Raw genomic sequence first — 21,258 nt, 5'->3', positions numbered from 1 at the left:
GTCGGTTGTCATTTGTGGCCCTGATGCTAGTAGCAAAAATAACATAGATGTATCAACTGAATCCATGGTTCTAGGGTGAATAGTGAGTGCATCTCAGCTGGTGTCAGTGATGGATTGGATTACGGAGTCTACTTCCATCTCAGTCTTGGAACCGAGAAAATTTTCGGACATAGGAATGTCTGAAATAGTGGCAGAGGGGGAGGTTGTGCAGGGTGATGGGTTGTGTGATGTTGGGGACACAATGGAGGTGGATGATGGGTTTTCCTCAAGGATTTGTGTGTTGGTGAGGGAATGTGGTTCCTCATCGGTGAGATCGACAATCTAGGTCAAGGCAGTTGTAATAGGTTTCCTAGGAAGTGATGGTGGTCGGGTAGTTATCAGGCGAGTATCCTGGACGGTAGGTTTAGTAGTAGAATGGGGGCCCATAGAGGGAAGTGAGGCAATGACTAGGTTGAATGAAAAAGTAGTAATTAAACTAACTTTAAGAAATTTAGAGAACAAGGGCAAGGGACTTACTAATGACCCGAGACCCTCCAGAGTGTTGTGGATTGATATCATTATTGTCTCAAACCTCTTGAAAATAAGGTTAAGTGTTTCCTCTATTACCCGCTTTCGGGAGGCAAAGTGGCTCTCGCCCAGAAGTGGTTTAGGCAACATTCCTTCAAAATAATACATCTTCTTGTTGTCCTGGACTTCACCAACAACTCTGGGTCAAGACAATACTTCAGTATGGAATGCCTCTTTTGATAGAATATAAGGTTGAGTGTGTATCTGGAATGTATCAAGATTGACACATTTAGGTTGAATCCAGGTGTTGTCATAGTGAGTGTCAAACCATATTGCATGTGAGTAGTCATCTAGAAGCAACAGTGGGATTTTGGGATTGGCTTCGGTGACAACTAACATCTTTTCATACCATCATGTAAAAGAGGGCTCATCGATTTTATTGTTGTTGGGATCCCCTAAAGTCCACCATGGTAAGTACCTGAGCGTCAAGGATTGATCCTCAGAGACAGCACTATCTCTCTGCCTTCCGGAGGACACCACTTCATCATAGCTAAAGAAACAACAAGGTATACATAGATGAAGTATGTTTCCCTTTTGTACACATCCTTGCAGGCTTCAAAAATATCATTCAACAAATAAATACACCAATTCAAATATTCCCCTGTCTCACAAGCTTCCACCACTCAAATGGTGTCCAGAGTGCACTTTCCCTTTATGTAATGATGCACAATTTTCCAACAATTATATAACAAGCTAATTTGATGGTGGGAATGTTAATTAGCTCAATATTAGCTCCATTGTCACCGCATTGAGTATCATACTTGTTGTAGTAATTCTTGTCACCCATCTTCTTTCCACACTTGGAAGTATTCTGGAACGCAGATGACACTACGACCCCTACAACAGATAGTCTTGTCAGCTGTTGAATGTTGCTAGCATGTCTAGGTATTGTTTGTTGAGCCAGAAATAACCCCCATACATTCGACTTATAAGAAATTTAGTGCACTACATTGCTACCCCTAAAGTGTCGAATATTGGTAAAATTTGCATGTTAAGTAGTGTGGACCTTTGTATTCCTTTTAAATCTTCTTTGATTTTGGTTGAATGGATGCCATATGGTCTAGTTACATATTTAGTATAAAAAAAAAACACTTGAACCCGGGGAAATGGAAAGAACCTGATAGGTCGTTGTCCATGACTGTGACCTTCTCATATTTGTCATAGATATTCTCAAACTCAATGACTCTAGAGTCAGATGGAGGGGTGCAAATAGTAGTTTTAGAGACCTTATTCATGGTTGCAATTCGACGACAATACACAACAAACATAGGGGGTTTGAATTAAGGCTAGGGACCGGGGAAATTCGACACAAAAGCCACACTAAGTAATTCGACCACTTATGCTTCGACAATGAAGAACTTAACATTTCCATGCAAGCTAAATAGAAATACTTGACATGACATTTTTAATTAGACTATTTAACTAATTAATACAACAAATTTCTATACTCTATTCAAATCGTGGCATTAATGGCTATTGTGACCTAGAGATGACCTAAATGACGCAAAGACTGAAAATGTGGGTGATCATTATGGTTAATTATGACGAGATGATGGAATATTTCAAAAAGTTGATAACCAAATTGTGTCAAGGATATTACGAGAGAGATTTGACCCAAATTGGAAAATACGCAGGAAACTATTGCTAATTATGGGGGATAAGATGATTTCTACGTGCAATTCCCCAACCACAATCAGTTGCGGATGGTTGCACTGAACTGGCTAACAAACTTTATTCACGACTGAAATAACTAAATAATTGACCTTACTGACGCAACTTAACTAACTAACATAACTGAAATAACTGACGCAACTGAAATAGCTAAGGTGACTACAAAATTAGTTGACTAACTCTGCCTAAACCTAACTACGATCCCATTTTGAATATCAAATCAATTTGATGAAGAAATTGTTGGTCCGTGAAAGGGTTTCAGGTGTGTGTCATTCACCCAGCCAATAAATTGGACTTTATTTAGTTGCGTGAGTTTTAATAATGAATGGTCCTAACCAATGCATTCACAACTTTCCAAGATGTTTAAGAAACTTATTGTTGTATAATATAGCCTTGTCCCCAACTGCAAAAGACTTTCATTTTATATGTCGGTTGTGCCATGCTTTCTGCCTCTCCTTCTCGATATCCTGGTGAAAATATGCCAGGAATCTGGCTTCATCTAAATCCTAAAGTTTGTCCAACCATCTTGCAATTGATTCGTCTTCTGACATGTTAGTGACCCACACAATAAAAAGATTGGGAATAATGAAATCGATAGGTACTACAGCTTCTCGGCCATAAATAAGATGGAACGACACATATTTGTGCAAGTGCTTGATGGTGGAATGGTACGCCGATAAAGTAGCTAGTACCCACTCGTCCCAGTTGTCTTGGTTGGAATAATATATCTTGGTGAGACCTTTCTCTAGGATTTTGTTAAAAGCTTCCACAATGTCGTTTTCTTGTGGGTGGTATGGGATGCTCTTATGGTGCTAGATCATGAAATTTCTCAATAGTGTGGCAACTATATAATTAATGAAGTGGGCCCCTTGGTCACTTGTGAGGCTTCAGGGGCACCCTAACCAAGTGATAATATTTTTGAATATGAACTGGGGACGATGTCTAGAGTGCAATGTTTGATTGGTGCAACTTCAACCCATTTAGTAAGGTAATATGTGGCAGTGATAATGTACCTGGGATGGGAGTGATGCGTCAGTAGTTTAATGGCCCCACAAAGTCTACCACCCACTTCTCAAATGCCTAGAGTGTCTGAACCGACTACAAAGGAAGTTCATCCCGGTGTGATGGTCATCCCACTCGTTGGCAAACATCGCATTCCTTAGCATACTCCTTTGCATATCTAAAAAGTGTGGGCCACCAGAGTCCTACCTTTAACACTTTTCTCACGGTGTCTTTCCCTCCCACATGTCCACCTGCAACTCCCAAATGGAATTCACATAACACATCCTATGTCTCATGATCGAGGATGCACCATTGCAATATCTGATCGAGGCCCATCTTGTATAATTGTCCTATAATCAATTTGTAATTTGCAGTTCAAACTACCATGTTCCTTCATTGTGTCTTCATGTACTCTTCCACACATTTCCCTCTGGTTATAAATAATGCAATATCTTCCAAATAGTTGGGTATGGCCTCAACTTGAAACAGATCAACATCTGACAGTTGATCATCTATTGACCCTCCAACTTTGCCAGAATCTAGTCGAGAAATATGATTAGGTCCCACATTCATCCTCCCTGGCTTTACAATTACTTTAAATGTGAACTCCTGAACAAAATGAGCCATCTACAATCCTCCCTTCGAGCATAGGTGATCCAAATTGGATCCATGAAAATTATCAGAGTTCTATGATTGTTTCAAATCATGACAGACTTCAAGATCTTATGAAAAATGAGCTATCAGGAAGGACCTCTGGATAGTGGCAGTTTGTAGCCAGCACGAAACAACAAGGACCTCGGTCAAAGCGCGCTGACCGTTGGCCCATGGAGACTGCGCAATGGCGCAAACTAGCAATTGGGAAGACCAAATCAAAAAACGGAGGTTGTTTCTGATGCGCGATTAGCGGCATCGCTGGGCAAAACCCCTCAAAAATGAAAAGCCCAGAGCAGTCGGTCGCAAGGGAAACCGAAAAACGTGGGAAAAGCGCTAAAACAGAAGGCGGGTCCCGTGCTCCAAAACCGGCAGAATATTGGAGGCATTTCGGGCGGTGAGCGGATTTGTCAGAGGACCAAGCAATTCCATACATTGAGTGACGCGTGTCTAGCTGATGAGAGAGAAAAACCACTGTCATCGGGGCCAATGTTCGAGCAATTCAACCGTGCGATAAGAGCGATAATCGTAGGATCTGGAAGCCACAGATCTAATGACAGAGATTGCACCTGATGGGAGACTGGATTTGGATGGAGAAATAAGCTACGGTGCATAAAGGTTTGAAGTCCGATTTGACCATTGAGCTGGCACATGAATCATTTCAAAAAAGTAACCGAAATAACGAACCGTTCGCGGAAGAGCTAACGCTCAGTTCGTGAGAGGACAAGTGGCCACCTCCTATCAAATGCTACACAATGGCGATGACACAGAAGCAGGGAATTCCAAGCGAACAGAAGTAGGCGAACTGAAGGGACGGAAGAGGAAGTGAACAATCAAGGGTGGATTGGCTTTAAGCCATGGACAGACAAAGAACAGAACAAAGAGAGAAAAGACGAGAAGACAGTGAGACAGAAGAGACAAAACAGAGAGTAAAGAAAGAAGCAGAGAACAGAAGTCGAGCTGACCTGCAGAGCTAAGGCAGCATCAAGCAGACAGAACCGAGAAGGCTTGAGAGGTTCAAGCAATCCCTATGAGGATATCGGTCGGGAACTAAGTACCAGATTGGACTCATCCCATTAAGACCAGTTGAGGTCGAGACTTGGTAAGGGGGAGTCTGTGTACTCTAGTGGCTTGGGGAATCCAAGTACCACCCTACTAAGCATCATCTGTTCTAGGAGACTCAAATTGAGCTCCTCATTGTAAAAACTCTGCTTAAAGACACAATAAAAGAAGGCCACCACTGAAAGCTGGACCAGGAGACATAGCCCAGGAGGATTGGGTGAACTCCTTATTAAATTGTTGTGTTTTGCATTTGCTTGTTGTGTTTCTCTTACTGTTTTCCAGTGTCTGTTTATTTTGCAATCTTATCGATCCGTTGCCTAAGATAATAGACACACACACCAACACATGAGTCTGTAATACCTACATTAATAAATTGAGATCACTCACAAGTGATTTTCAGATCAAGTGGTATCAGAGCGCTTAGGTTGTTAAGGTTAGACGAGCTTGTGCTGGATTTAGCAGTTGAAATGCTAACTATATCAAAGCTCAAATTAGGAGAAGGAGAGTTGGTCAAAACCAATCCTAAAATTGGAAGAGTCTATCCTCAGAAGACAATGTCAGAGGAAGGTTCTGTGGGGCCATACCCTCAATTTATAGATAGTTTCCTGGCCATAAGGTCCATGGTAGAGGAGATGTATAAGGATTTTAGAAAACACAAGGATGAAGATTCATCAGGCTCCAAACAAGATAAAATAGAAGAAGAGTCTCTCCTCCATGACCACTCAAAAGACAAAGGGAAAGAAGAAAGATTTCTCACACCTCCTAATAGCCCTGAACATAAAAAGAAGACATCTTTGATTAAACTAGATGTTAAATTTGATTTACCAATATATGATGGAGAGTTGAATGTAGAAAAGTTGGACAATTGGATTAGACAAATTGATCTTTATTGCAGAGTGTAGAGTATTGATTTAGACAAGAGCAAGATTCAGCTGGCCAGCTTGCGCCTTGGAGGCACTGCCTTAGTTTGGTGGGAAGGCAAGACCCAAGCTGACATCAAGAGACATGGTAAGACTATTTCTGTCTGGAGTGAGTTTGTTTCTGCAATCAAAAAGCAGTTCTATCCACTAGCATACATGCATAAAGCCATGATGAGCTGACAAAATCTTCGATAGTTGAAAGGGCAAAGTGTACAAGGTTACACCCAAGAATTTAGGAAGAGAGCATTGATTCTAGGAATCTCATTAGACTCACCTGAGACTCTGTTGAATTACATCAGTGGTCTACACAGCTGCATGAGGCACACTGTCCTCATGTTTAATCCCACTAGTATAGATGAGGTATCTGTTCAAGCTACGCATCTAGAAGCTAGAGGAAAGAATGGAAATCCAGAAGTTGGGGGATCATCCCAACCCACTGCAAGCAAGAACAAGGAGAAAATAAAATCGAAATGGAAAGGAAGGAAGGCCAATACTGCAGAGAAAAGCAAGTCTTCATGCACTCACTGTAAGAAGGATGGGCATGATGATGAGCACTATTGGATTCTTCATCCGAAGCTGAGACCTAAGAAGTTCGAGGGCAAGAAGAATAAGATTGTTGCAGCTATTCAGAAAGATTTTGGGTCGGACTTAGGAGATGAAACAACCATTGCAGCCACAAGTATAAAAGGTAAGAATTCTGAAGCATCTACTAGTAATTCTGCACAATCTACTATTGATGAAGAAAATGAGAGAAAAAGACATGAGCTTTTCCATATTCGAGTTATTTCCAAACATCAAAAGATTGATACTTTGTTTGATAGTGGCTCACAAGTAAATTTAATTTCTAAAGCAATTGTAAAGAAGTTGGGATTACTGACCACACCTCACAAGAAACCATACCCATTAGGATGGTTAAATGATATAACACAGCTACAAGTGACTAGACAATGCAAACTCAAGTTTTCTTTTGGGTCAGCATTTGTAGATGAGGTTGAGTTAGACATAATTCCTTTGGATATATGTGGAATTGTTTTATGAAGTCCTTACTTGTATGACAGAAAAGCTATTTTCTATAGAGCTGAGAACAAGTATCTACTCATTAAAGATGGAATCGAATACTTTGTAAGAGCTCATAAGCTCAAGAATAATTACACTCTCATAAACTCAGGGCAAATGAAACGAATGATAAATTCATGCAAACAATTTTTATTGATGGTTGTAAAGGAAAAGAAACCTGATAAAACCAATGTATTTGAGGGCTGTGATGCTAAACAGCAAGCTGATTTAGAAAAAGTTGTTTCAGAGTATGATATCTTGTTTCAAGAACCTAAAGGTCTGCCACCCAAAAAGGAAATAGTGCATGAAATTAATTTGCAGCAAGATGCTCCATTGCCTAACATTGGAATGTACAAGTTGTCTACTTTAGAGAATGCAGAAATCAAGAAGCAGGTGCAGGAGTTGCTCGAGAAGGGGTTCATCAGACCTAGCACATCACCATGTGGATCTCCAATCATTTTGGTGAGAAAGAAAGATGGCTCGTGGAGAATGTGCATTGATTACCGAGCACTGAATAAGATAACAATCAAAAATCGTTATCCCCTTCCTCGCATAGATGATCTATTAGATCAATTAAAAGAAGTTGTTTATTTTTCCAAGTTAGACTTGCATAGTGGATATCATCAGGTCAGAGTTGCAGAACAAGATGCATGGAAGACTGCTTTCAAAACAAAGCAGGGATTGTATGAGTGGCTGGTTATGCCTTTTGGCTTAACTAATGCTCCTGCTACTTTCATGAGAATAATGAATGATATACTCAGACCTTTTCTTGATGATTTTGTTATTGTGTACCTGGATGACATTCTGATATTTAGCAAAACATGGGAAGAACATTTAAAGCATGTCAAGCAGACACTAGATGTTTTGAAAAGAGAAAAACTTTATGTTAAACTCTCAAAATGTGAATTTGGCAAAACATCTTTGAATTATTTGGGACATATAGTAGGGGGTGGTGAATTAAAGATAGATCCCTCTAAGGTGGCAATCATTGTAAACTGGTCTAAACCCAAATCTGCTACAGAAGTTAGGAGCTTCTTAGGAGCAGCACAATATTGGAGAAAGTTCATTTCTAACTTTTCCTTAATTGCAGCTCCCTTACATGCTTTAACAGGATTGAACAAGGTGTTTCAATGGGGAGGCAAACAGCAAAAAGCCTTCGACGCCTTGAAAGAAAAGATTAGTACAGCACTAGTACTAGCACTACCTAATCTTCAAAGACCCTTTGGGATCCAAACGGATGCCAGTGACTATGCCATGGGAGCAGTGTTGATACAACACGGTAAACCCATATGCTATCATTCTAATACATTTAATTCTGCAGTAGTTCACTATCCTACATATGATAAAGAATTGTATGCATTAGTACAAAGTGTGAAAAAGTGGAATCATTACTTAATGGGAAAAGAGATAATAATACATACTGATCATCAACCACTTCAATATCTACACTCCCAAACTAAGTTGCAATAATCAAGACACTATAGATGGATGGGTTTTCTACAACAGTTTCATTTAGTCATCAGATATAAAAAGGGCATACACAATAAAGTTGCAGATATGTTATATAGATCCATTATAAATGCATCTACTATACTTAAGCATAATTTTGTGTTACATGAGAGCTACATTGAACAATATGCTCAAGATATAGACTTTAAGGATGTATATGCAACTTTAAGACAAGGCAAACAAATAGAAGAATTGGATTATCATGTAAAGGACCAGCTCCTATATCATTGTGGGAAGTTATGCATTCCACAAACTAAAAGAGTAAAGAAAAGTCGAGAAGCACACACTTCTCTAATATCAGGTCACTTTGGGGTAAGTAAAACAGTTGCACAGCTGCAAATATTTTGTTATTGGCCAAAAATGAACGAGACAGTTTCTAGATATGTAAGAGGGTGTACTATGTGTGCTAAAAGCAAGCCCAACAATAGAAAACTAGGCTTGTACACTCCATTACCAGTTCCTTCTCATCCTTGGGAAAGTGTTTCCATGGACTTTGTTGGAGGACTGCCTAAATCTAGGAAAGGTCATGATTATCTGTATGTTGTTGTGGATAGGTTCAACAAAATGTGTATTTTGATACCTTGTAATAAACAGATTACAGCTGAACAAACTGCAAAATTGTTCTTTCAACATGTATGGGTTCATTTTGGATTACCCACTTCCATTATATCTGATCGAGACACCCGATTTGTGGGAAAGTTTTGGTCAAGTCTGTGGGAACTGATGGACACCAAACTGAAGAAAAGCACAACTTTCCATCCACAAACCAATGGCCAGATAGAAGTAGTCAATAGGACAGTGATCCAATTACTTAGGGGATATTGCAGCAAGCATCCCAAGCTTTGGGATGAACATTTGTGTTATGTGCAACATGCTTACAATAGAGCCAAACATTCTTCTACACAGAGATCTCCTTTTGAAACCTGTTTTGGTTTCACACCAAGGTCACATTTGGATTTTGCCTTTGGCAAGGACACAATAGTTGAGGGACACAATGATGTGGACAAGGCAACTAGGTTCATTGAACAAATCTAAGAGATTCACCAGGCAGTACAGGAACAGCTGGAAAAGAGCCAGGCCAAATACAAGGCAAGGCATGATAAGCATCAGATGGAGCATAGTTTCCAAGTTGGTGATCAAGTCTGGCTATATATCAGCAAGGACAGAATGCAAGGTGAAGGTAAAAAGCTAAATCCTATCAGGTATGGACCTTTCAAGATACTTGAGAAAATTGGTGAGAATGCTTTTCGCCTCGATTTACCAGCTTACATGCACATCTACTCATTTGTAAATGCAGATAGCTTTAGATTGTTTGAACCTTCACTAATTGAGGATCCCAAAAAAGAGAGTCAATTGCCTTCTATTGATGACCTGCTACCTGAATATCTTAATGAATTGCAGGAAGACACAGTTCTGGATAGGAAGGTGAGAACGATGCGCAAGGGAGATGTTGAGTACCTTAGAGTTGGGCTCAAGGGTTCAAAGCCGAGCAGTGCAAAGTGGATAGAGATTGGACAAGTGAGACAATTGTATCCTCACTTAGTCGATGCTTGAAAACCAACTTTTGGTGGTCCAAAAGCTTTTTCAGTGGGAAGGCCGTGATCCGAATTGGATCCATGAAAATTATCAGACTTCTATGACTATTTCAAATCATGACAGACTTCAAGATCTTATGAACAATAAGCTATCAGGAAGGACCTCTGGACAGTGGTAGTTTGTAGCCAGCACGGAACAATGAGGACCTCGGTCAAAGCGCGCTGACCGTTGGCCCCTGGAGATAGCGTAGTGGCACAAACTAGCAATTGGGGAGACCAGATCAGAAAATGGAGGTTGTTTCTAATCGCGCTTCGCTGGGCAAAACCCCTCGAAAAGGAAAAGCCCCGAGCGCTCGGTTGCAAGGGAAACCAGAAAACCATGGGAAAAGTGCTAAAATAGAAGGCGGGTCCCGTGCTCCAAAACCGGCGGAATATTGGAGGTGTTTCGAGCGGTAAGCGGATTTGTCAAAGGACCAATCGATTCCATACACCGAGTGACGCGTGTCCGGTGAATGAGAGAGAAAAACCTATCTCATCGCGGGCTAACGTTCGAGCAAGTCAATTGTGCGATAAGAGCGATAACCGTAGGATCTGGAGGCGCCAAATCTAGTGATGGAGATTGCACCCGATGGGAGACTGGATTTGGAGGGAGAAATAAGCTACGGCGCATAAAGGTTTGAATTCTGATTTGACCACTTAGCTGGTGGATGAATCATTTCACAAAAGTAACCGAAAAAACAAACCATTCGCAAAAGAGCTCGCGCTCAGTTCGTGAGAGGACAATTGGCCACCTCCTGTGAAACGTTACACAATGGCGATGACACAGAAGCAGGGAATTCCAAGCGAACAGAGGCAGGCGAACCGAAGGGACAGAAGAGGAAGCGAACATTCAAGGGACAAATTGGCTTTAAGCCATGGACAGATAGAGAATAGAATAGAGAGAGAAAAGACGAGAAGACAATGAGACAGAAGATACAGAACAGAGAGTAAAGCAAGAAGCAGAGAACAGAAGTCAAGCTGACCTGCAGAGCTAAGGCAACATCAAGCAGACAAGACTGAGAAGGCTTGAGAGGTTCAAGCAATCCCTATGAGGATATCGGTCGGGAACTAAGTACCAGATTGGACTCATCCCATTAAGACCAGTTGAGGTCGAGACTTGGTAAGAGGGAGGCTATGTACTCCAGTGGCTTGGGGAATCCAAGTACCACCCTACTAAGCATCATCTGTTCTAGGAGACTCAAATTGAGCTCCTCATTGTAAAAACTCTGTTTAAAGACACAATAAAAGAAGGCCACTACTGAAAGCTGGACCAGGAGATGTAGCCCAGGAGGATTGGGTGAACTCCTTATTAAATTGTTGTGTTTTGCATTTGCTTGCTATGTTTCTCTTACTGTTTTCTAGTGTCTATTTATTTTGCAATCTTATCGATCCGTTGCCTAAGATAATAGACACACACACCAGCACATGAGTCTGTAATACCTACATTAATAAACTGAGATCACTCACAAGTGATTTTTAGATCAATAGGCCTATTCACTAGGTACTTCAAGGTGGAGTGGTCAATAAAGAACTTCAATGGACCACCTAGAAGGTAGTGTCAGAATTTTTGTAGCAAGTACATTGTTGCGAGAGCTTCCCGCTCAGTTGTGGTTTAGTTATTTTCCGTGGTGGAAATTTTTCTACTGGTAAAGTAGATCGGTTTATCAAGGTTACAGTCTTCCGGCTGGGCCAAAATGGCTCCCAAAGTGATTCCTGATGCATCAATATGGACATGAAATTGCTTGCTCCAATTCAGGTAAACTAGAATTGGTGCACTAGCCAACTTCTCTTTTAGCACATTGAAGGCAGCATCACATTTGTCGAACCAGGAAAATATCTCATATTTCTTCAACAGCTTCTCCAATGGTGCAATGATCAAGGTGTAGTTGCAGATGAACCTGTAGTAGTATCATGTGTGGTCGAGAGTTGATCTCAGCTGCTTAACACATGTTGGTGGAGGCATATTTAGGGTTATCATAACCTTGGCAGGATCAACTTACACTCCTTCTTTACAAACTATATTCCCTAAGAGTGTTCCAACAGGACAACAAAAATGCACTTCTTCAAATTCAAGGAGATTCGCAACCACCTGCAGTGGTATAACATCACTTGGAGCAAGCTGGAGTGTATTTTTAATAAACGGTATTGTTCAATCATTCATGTACACTTCCAAAAATTTGTAAATGTAGTCCCAAAAGGCAGCGATCATGATCCTCGAAAACATTGTCGATGCATTCTTTAGTCCAAAGGGCGTGACATGATAAGCATAAGATCCCCATTTGCTCGTCAAGGTGGTTTTCTTCTTATCCTTCTCTACAATATAAAATTGCTAGTAACCATAGAACCCATATGTGAAAGAGTAGGCTTCATTACCTACAACATTATCGAGGACTTCGTCGTTGAATGGAGTAGGAAAGGGGTCATGGATGCATGCATTTTTTAGTCTCTTATAATCCACGTAGATCCAGATTTCTTTACAGTCCTTCTTGTTCTGAATGATAATCATACTAACCCGCTCAGCCTCATCGACTGGGAAAATAAGACTCGATGCCAACATTTTGTCAATCTCCCTCTTCACCTTCTCCTTGACCCTTGGGTTTAATCGATATGGTTGGTGCTTCACTGGTCTCACATTTGGCTTCAGCACGATCTTCATTTCTCCCAACTCCCCCTTAATTCCTTTAAGCTCTGCAACAGATGAAGGGAACATGTCTTCATACTCCCTTAGGAGATCGAATATTTCCTTGGTGGTCTGCTCATCCCAATAGTCCCCAATAGAAGCTAACTTTGGCTTTTCTTCAGTGTCGATGTTATGCTTCCGCAACTTAAGAGGTTGTAGTTGCAAACCAGTGGTTACAGGACCATCTTCAACATTTCGTTCCCCTTCAGATTCCTTAAAGGTCAAGTGCCTTAACCCCTCTAAATCATCTCCATTAAGTTCAAGGTTTATCTTCCCGCAAGCCACAGCCTCGTGGAATTCAGATTCATATATGTGGTTGAAGGCATCCTGATCAAAGTAGTCCTTAGTAAGCTTTCTTGTCGAAAACAAGACCCTCTTGACTGCTTTCAAGGTAGTTGTTATCCTCTCGTTGTCGTCAGTGAAGGAGAAGTCACTCATGAACTGGGTTGTCATATAGTCCCATTCATTGGTATGCCTCCTTATTTCCTCCTTCACATACCACACCTAGGGAAATGTCCCCAGAGTGTGGATGAAACTATGCACCCACAGATTTTCTGGAAGTCCTTCCCTGATCCATCTGGATTTACAATTCTGTAGATGTTGGTCAGGATCAGTATACCCTTCATACTTAGTAAGATTGAATGAGTAATCTTCTGAATACCCAAATATGGTTATCAATGCGGACTTAACTACCTCCCACTCTCTGATATGGTTGCGGTGAGAGCCCCACCATCTTGAAGGTGTCGCTTGAAGGGTGACATCTCGTATGGGCATTTTATTTACTTTCAAAATGTTTGAATCAACTTCATTGATAAAATCAATAACGAAACCCATACCATTAAAAACAGGAAAGTCTCATACCTTTATGCCAACCCAATGGATACAGTGGATTGTTGTGCATCGCCTAGTGTTGGTCTCATGTCCTCCTTGCTTCCAGTCATCCCACGCAGCTTCTGATCTAACTTTAGAGCTCTGAACACGTCTCCAGTTGATCAACCCTTCGGTCGTAGGATCGATGTAATCTTCCCTTTTTCCTTATGTGAGTTGGTATAATTAATTCAGTAAATCAGGTTCTTCTCTATTATCCACTGGCTCAGTGAACCTAGGGCCTTGATAGGGGTCCAAGGGCTGAATCACCCAGACTCCATCCACTTCAAAGGTCATGGTTTCTCTCTTCAGATCAATCATTGCATAGTTTTCAAAGGCCCAATCTATTCCCAACAATGTCGAATAGGGATCTTTGTCTCCCATAATGTCTATTACCTCAAAATTTGCATATGTCTTTACCCCTACTATGTCAACTTCTACATATTCTAAGTGTCCAACTGGGAGGATACAATATTGATTTTCCATGCGTAACTGAATCAGAGAGAATGCCAACTTAGGCCTTCCCAAGGCTTCCCAAGTCTTTCTTGGTAAAATGTTCACATCTAAACCCAAGTCTAGCATCGTATCCTTGATCTAGAATCCTGCAATATGGGCATCAACTCGAAATTCCCTCCCTGTCCTCTTCTTGTTACTCTGCACTTGTCTAGAATGACTTTCGGGCAAATTGGAAGGAATTATCCCTTTCAAGAACTCCCCATACTTGACAACAACTTTAATGTTTTTCCACAATTGCCCCGGTATTTGCTTGTCATTCATGATTTGCAAAAATATCCTGAACCATTTTGCTACAGGTTGGGAATTAGTTTGCGCAGTTTTGGGCTTTTGGCCTTTGAAGATTCTAGTTGTTCTCCTTGGGGCCCCACAGTTGGAATCAACTAGTTAAAAATATTTGTGGCATATTTGTAGTATTGTTTCTGTTGGTTGGAATCATAAGATCACTTCAGTGAGGCAGGCTTTATGATCCTTGGTTGTTCGGTGGCTCTAAAATTGGCTCTGGTCTTCTTCCCCCCCCCCTCGAGGTGATTATGTTAATGTTTGAGAGTGGAGCTGGTTCGGGTTTCCGTGGTTCTGCATTAATCAAATTTTCTCCCCTCTGATGGTTGCACTCCTCCCATCTAGGGATTAGCTTTGGGAAATCTTTTGTTGCATGTGTGTTGACTTTGTATTGAGAGCACCAAGGTCTTCTGGGTAACGGTCAATCTCTTGGAACATGCCCCTCCTTATCAAAATTGTAGCAACGGATCAAACCTTTGCCTCATGTTCTTCCCCCCTTGTTACCCCACCTCCTTTACCTTGAGGAGCTTCATTGATCATGTAGGAAGAATGATCCAATCAGTCAACTAGGGCATCTAATGTTCTACATTGATCAGGGTGGTGAGTCAGTGAGTCGTAGAACTCACATAATACATTGTTTGGGACATTTGAATACTTTTGTAAGATTGGACAGAGGTGTGGGATATGTCCATATGTTATGTAAATTTCACAGTATTCATTTGGAGTTGTACCATCTATTAAGAAAGACATGGAACGATGTGGGCCCTTAATATAAACCGCGCATACCAATCTGTGCAACTTCGACACCAGGCAAGGACGTGGAAGGCCCCGTTGGTACGGAGGGAGTTCTGGGGCCTCGCAATCTTAGTCACTCTGTGGCATGATGCCCCTTAATATGGTAGTTGGTACACCATATGTGAAGTCGTGTTGGTTGCATGTCCTCAGCTTCCCTGTCAGATCAATGATTTGATGTTACAATCCTATGAGTGGGGTCATGGGAAGTCGTTCCTCATCGATGCACGTGTGGGTATCCTACCATGGGCTCGATTATGGTTGCTTGCTCCAACACGTCTTGCAAAGTATCAAACTTATGTTGAGTCAGCGGTGTGCGGGTGAGCGGCAATAGTGCTTTGATGAACCAATACCGCTGGGATCAATGGGGTAACTCAGCTTGTCAATAGCATCCTTAAACCTTTGCATCATCTCCCACATGGTTTCTCCTTCCTACTGCTTGATTTCCCACAATTCGGATAACCCCTGTTGGTTATTCTCTAAAAGTTTAAACTCTTGAAAAAATTCTCGTCAGACTTCAACTATTATCGGATTATGTTGTAAAGCGGACCACTTGATGAACAATATCAGTGCTCTTTCTCGGAGAGCAGTTTTAAATTCAATCAACTTCATGGCATTTGGAGTTTGGCAAGCCCTCTAGAAAGCCTCACACAGGTACCAATGTTGTTCGACATCCTCCTTCCCTCTCCTAGAGAAATCAAGATATCTAGTAAAGGATCATGTCATGTTACCAGCCATCAAGGGAAGGTCGGGGGAAGTGCTACCTGAACCACTAAGAAATGAGTCATTATTCTCGGGAGACGCATCATACTCGAAAAAATTAAAAATTAAAAAAAAAAATTAAAAAAAAAATAATAATAATAAATAAATAAAAAAAAATAAAAATATAAAAAATTAAATAAAATAAAAATATAAAATTAAATTAAATTAAAAAAATAATAATAAATAAATAAATAAATATTCTCATAGCGAAGTGTATGTCATCATTCGGGCCCTCCCTTTCACCTGTAGGGACCGATCCATCTAGCATCTCCATCTCTACTAGCGGAGGGAAATATCTACTGCCTCTTTTTCCTTTTATCACCATGGCGGTCCCAACCTCTCTTGTTGAGCCAGGCTTCACTTTATCTCCATCCCCGTCGTTCCTCAACTTCCATCTACTTCCTTCTCCTTCTCGTGCTTCTAGAATTCTTAACACCGCTCCTACTTGGTGTAAATCCCTTTGTCACTATGGATCTTGTGCAAAGCTTTCTCCCTCCATTCTTTAGCTATCTGCACCCTCCTTTGTGCCCTCAAATCTCTAGCATTTTTTATGTCATCTATGTTCATCTCTCCAACTTTTTCATAACTCTCAGCCAGGTAGCACTCCTCAACTTATATCCTTCCCCCAGTACTAGGGCTTTAAGCACCATGGGTGGGCCCTGAATCACCAGCAAGTTTTCTTCTACCATTAAAACTTTAATCCACAATGAGATCTTCTTCAACAATCTTCCTTGCAACCCTGACTTCAACACAACCTCAACCTTGGAAAAGGACAAATGACCTTCTACAACAAACTCGATATTGTACCCTTCTAAAGTGGCTTGCACCCAGAAGTCGATAACCTGAGTTAGGTCTGTATCGAGCCAATGTAACTTAACGAGGTCAGTACGAGTCCAGGGACGAGGATATCTACTATGGATGTCGGTCTTTTATTTTTTCTGCAGCCTTCACAACCAATTGTAGAGGTCCTTTAGGAACTTACAGCAGAATATCTTGTACTGACCAATCGCAGGATCCGCATACAAAATTTATTCTTTCACTCGCTTCACACTATTGTGACAAGGTTGCACTTGTTGAGAGGTAAATCGATCTACTTGTTCATGCCATCAGTCTTGCAAATCCTTCTTAAAAATCCTTGACACAATGTTCTAGATCCCTTTCAAGAATTTCAAGTCTCGACAATGAAACCATTTGCTGGTGGAAAATTATGAAAGGGTAGAGACCCTGGGTTCAGGCACAGGAGCCAACAAAGGGTTCATTGTAGTCTAGCATAACGCCAACATTTTCACATTACTCAAGAAGAATAAGGCATCTCACTGAGGCATGTCGCGACCTTACTTAGTTAAGGGATTATAACTAGGCATCGAGAGGGGTTATGCAAGGACTAACAGTTCCATTTAACTTAGAAATTATGACATCAAATGTATAACCATAGTGAAAGGAAACAAGAAAATAATTCAAAGGAACAGAGGATATACACATGCATTCATAATAATAAAAATTAAAGAGCCCCATAAAACCAACACATGCAAATCCATAAACAACCCTGCAACTCCTTTTCATTAGCTTCAACCATCAGTACGTCATTACATTCAGGCTATGAGGCCTTTCAGATAGGAACTGGAAATCAAAACATAAACTAACTCAGAATCACGTAAACATGGCACAATGTTAAGCCAATAGACTCAACAACAACATCTCGGTACACAAGTCTTATATATACCTATTTTCCTTTTATTCATCTTTTATACACTTCGCTCACCTGAACTGTTGGTTTCTTCCTTGGATGCCACGCCCTTTCCTTCTCAGCTGCTTTTTTGACTTAGTTGCGACTACTTCCTCTCTTATTGGCGGTGGTTTCATCTCATTTGTGGCTACATGTCTCCCTATTTTCCACTATCCAACCTTCCGTGACTGACAGATCTTTGCGAATTCATTCTCTTTCCTCGATTGCTTTCTCCATGTTGGGATAGGGTCCCTGGGGTCAAGTTGAGTCAAATTTTGGTTAAATTTTGTAATCTTCTTTTGTAAGCATGTAAATTCTCCACGAAATGTGGAAGTAGAGCATGAAGCTAGTATGAGTCAAAGGGGATTTAGTCCCTTAGGTGGGTAAGTGATAAAGAGTTTTGAGACCACCCATGGTCCGCAAACCATGGTATTGTAAGTGAAAATGCTATATATGGATGAGTCATAGCGAGTCTAGGAGAGTAACGTTTTGGTAAGAATCTTTGTAAGGGAAAGAGGCTAAGGCAAGGAATGTTTGTTTCCTGTACTTAGGCGAAAGGGGAAGGCTCCTGCAGCTGAGTGCGCAGAGACCTTGGTATGTCCGTAGGCTGAGTGTGCGGGCCCTTGTCGCTGAGTGCGAAGGGAGAAAAAGTTTGTAATTGAACGATCATACTTAATAAAGACTGTTTTGAGCCACTTTGAATGCATCTGTGTATTATTCCTTATTTATGCAAGTATCTATAATTTTGCTCTGTGTTATGATTTATATGAATTAATGCTTATTTGTTGCACGAAAATAGTAGATCTGTAATATTTATGCATGTTAAGACTAATTAAGAACCTTCACGAAGATCTAGAAGTTGTTTAAGTGCATTTACAGTAGTTGTCTATTCAGAAGGATTAAGAGTGTGCGAAAGTGAATCTAAGCCATAAGGACTGTAGGAACCTATCACACAGGCCTCTGGATGCAGAAACCTAGTTCTGTCATCCCCCAATATTGCTTCAGGTGAGAGTGCAATCTGCGTGATGCAAGTTGTTTCCGAAAGGGCCAGCAATTAGGGTTTTGTTGGTTGACACAGATAACGTTGAACCTAGGTCAGGCCCCATCAAGCCAACACTCCGCGACTTCTTGTTGGTCAAAACATGTCAAAAATCTATCCCAAAAAATTTGAGTGGAAGAATGATATTCTATGGTACAAGGGAAGAATCTATCTAAATGCAAATTCCAAGTTTAAATTTAAGATACTCAAGGAGTCACATGACTCACCATCAGCTGGACATGTAGGATTCTTTAAGACTTACTACAATGCATGTCAATCCTTCTTTTGGAAGGGAATGAGTCGCGATATTCAAAAGTATGTAGCAGAGTGTGACACATGTCAAAGGAAGAAAAGTGAAAATATTATGACACCGGGATTACTTCACCCTTTAAACATTCCAAATCAGAAATAGGAAGAAATTTCGATGGACTTTATCGAAGGATTACTAGTATCTGAAGGCAAGGACAAGATTTTCGTAGTAGTCGATAGACTCACCAAATATGCTCACTTTATGGCAATAAAGAAATCATACTCAGCAAGAGAAATTTCAGAAATATTTTACAAAAATATATATAAGTGGCACGGTTTTCCGAAAGTCATTGTGAGTGATAGAGATGCCAAATTCAAGGGTGATTTCTAGAAGGAGTTGTTCAACCACATAGGAACCTACCTAAATATGAGTTCCACTTATCATCCTCAAACATATGGACAAACAGAGGTTGTCAATAAATGTTTGGAGGCCTACCTACGTTGCTACGCTACAGAAAAACAAAATAAGTGGGCTCAATGGTTACATCTCGCTGAGTGGTGGTATAATTCTACTTATCATACGTCAGCAAAAATGATGCCATTCCAAGCTTTGTATGGATATGAAACCCCAAAATGGAAGGATCTAGCTACTGTCCAGTCAAATCTACCTACTATTAAAAATCAACTAGAAGAAACCCAAAAAATTGTCCAAATATTGAAAGAAAACTTGAATAATGCAAGGAATCGTATGAAGCAACAAGCAGACCGAAACAAAATTGAAAGAGAGCTTGAAGTCGGATAATGGGTGTTTGTCAAGCTCCAACCATACAAACAATTATCCTTAAAACAGAAAGGAAAAAAAAAATTGGCAACAAAGTTCTATGGACCTTATCAGATCAACAAAAAGATTAGCCAAGTTGCATATGGTTTAAGCCTTCCAGAGAAAAGTCGTGTTCACAACGTCTTCCATGTCTCCTGCCTTAAAAGGGCACTAGGCGACCATCAATCAGCACAAACAACACTCCCATCCCTGGATGATGAGGGAAGGGTCATTCTAGAACCAGAAGGTATTTTATCTACTAGAGAAAGAAAGCTTTGACATCGTACAATCAAGGAATATCTAATCAAGTGGAAGGACTTACCCGAAGAAGAAGCTTCTTAGGAGAATGAATCATTTTGTCAACAACATCTGTCGTTACGTATGCTTTGAGGACAAAACATTCTTTCGAGAGGAAGGCAATGTTATGTAAAAATTATTTAAATTTTAGGTTAATTAGACGAAAGGGCATGATCATAAGATCATGCCCTTTCCCCAAAGGGTGCCCATGGCGGTATATAAGCCAGGGACCCTCACTGTAAACAATTATCATTTATATCAATCAATTATTAATAAATATTTTTATATATACTCTGTGTATCGTAGAAGTATTCACTTCAGTGGGATTTGAACGGAAACGAGGACAAAGATTGGGAGGAGATTACATGGGATTTGGAATTGATTAGCCACATGTCAGAGTTCAATTGTTCCTCATGCCCGGTTTTAATTCGAAAGATGCAAATAAAAATGAAGCTTTGTAAATGGTTGGGGTGAACAATGTCTTCCCACCCCAACCCCACAGAGGATTCAACATGACTCATGAGTCTTGGGCGGTCTCAGTAATCCATCATGAATTATCGATTTGCAGGTTCCACTCTTCTATAGCACGAGGACCTCCATTGTGCATCCGACAAAACCAAGACCTGAATGGTTGGTTGGTTGGAGAAAACGTGAAAAGTAAAAACCATAATTAAGGCAAGGCTTTGAGAGTAACCAACTTGTCAGCTGATTCCTACACATCTTTGGCAGTTGAAAAGAAGGGATTGACCTCCCATCGACATAAATCATAAACCATCTCTAATTTCTAGAGGCAAACAAGATCCAAAGAGGCACTCCAAACAATTTGCAACCAACAATACTATGAAATTTCAGTGTAATATCACAAGCAGCATATTATTATACAAACCCGCGAAATGAAAATTTCCAAAAAATACCTCAATATCTTGAGGTAAATCATTCTTGAAACCTACAAGAAACTTTGTTTGCCAGAAAAATTGCGAAAACTATAATTTTCTCCCAAGTCTTCCATTATGTGAAAACATAAAACTAAAAACTGAACAATATCGAACAATATAATAAGAACTCAAGAAATTCAAATTCAAATGGCTTGTCATGCTCATATTGAATCATGTTGAAAAAAGTTTAAACCACAGCCCTGTGATACTGGGGATCATCTTTCTATTTGAAATCCTATATCCCCATAAAAACCAATAAAAAATGATATTTATGAGAAAATATC

The 21,258-nt window shown here is 40.4% G+C and overlaps 1 protein-coding gene across 1 annotated transcript; it reads right to left on the bottom strand.

Moving 5' to 3' along the window:
- Positions 1 to 12,341: 12,341 nt before the first annotated feature.
- LOC149227196 (uncharacterized) lies at positions 12,342 to 13,145 on the bottom strand. The gene has a single exon (XM_089380425.1). The coding sequence runs from the start codon at positions 13,143 to 13,145 to the stop codon at positions 12,342 to 12,344; it is 804 nt and encodes a 267-aa protein (XP_089236551.1).
- Between the last annotated feature and the right edge of the window lie 8,113 nt (positions 13,146 to 21,258).

This window comes from Pinus tabuliformis, chromosome J (genome assembly GCF_031772625.1).
Source record: "Pinus tabuliformis cultivar Carrire ecotype Pingquan chromosome J, CPIR1, whole genome shotgun sequence".
Classification (NCBI taxonomy): Eukaryota; Viridiplantae; Streptophyta; class Pinopsida; order Pinales; family Pinaceae; genus Pinus; species Pinus tabuliformis.
The sequence above is the reverse complement of the archived record's forward strand: the minus strand, read 5'-3'. Positions and strand labels throughout refer to the sequence as shown.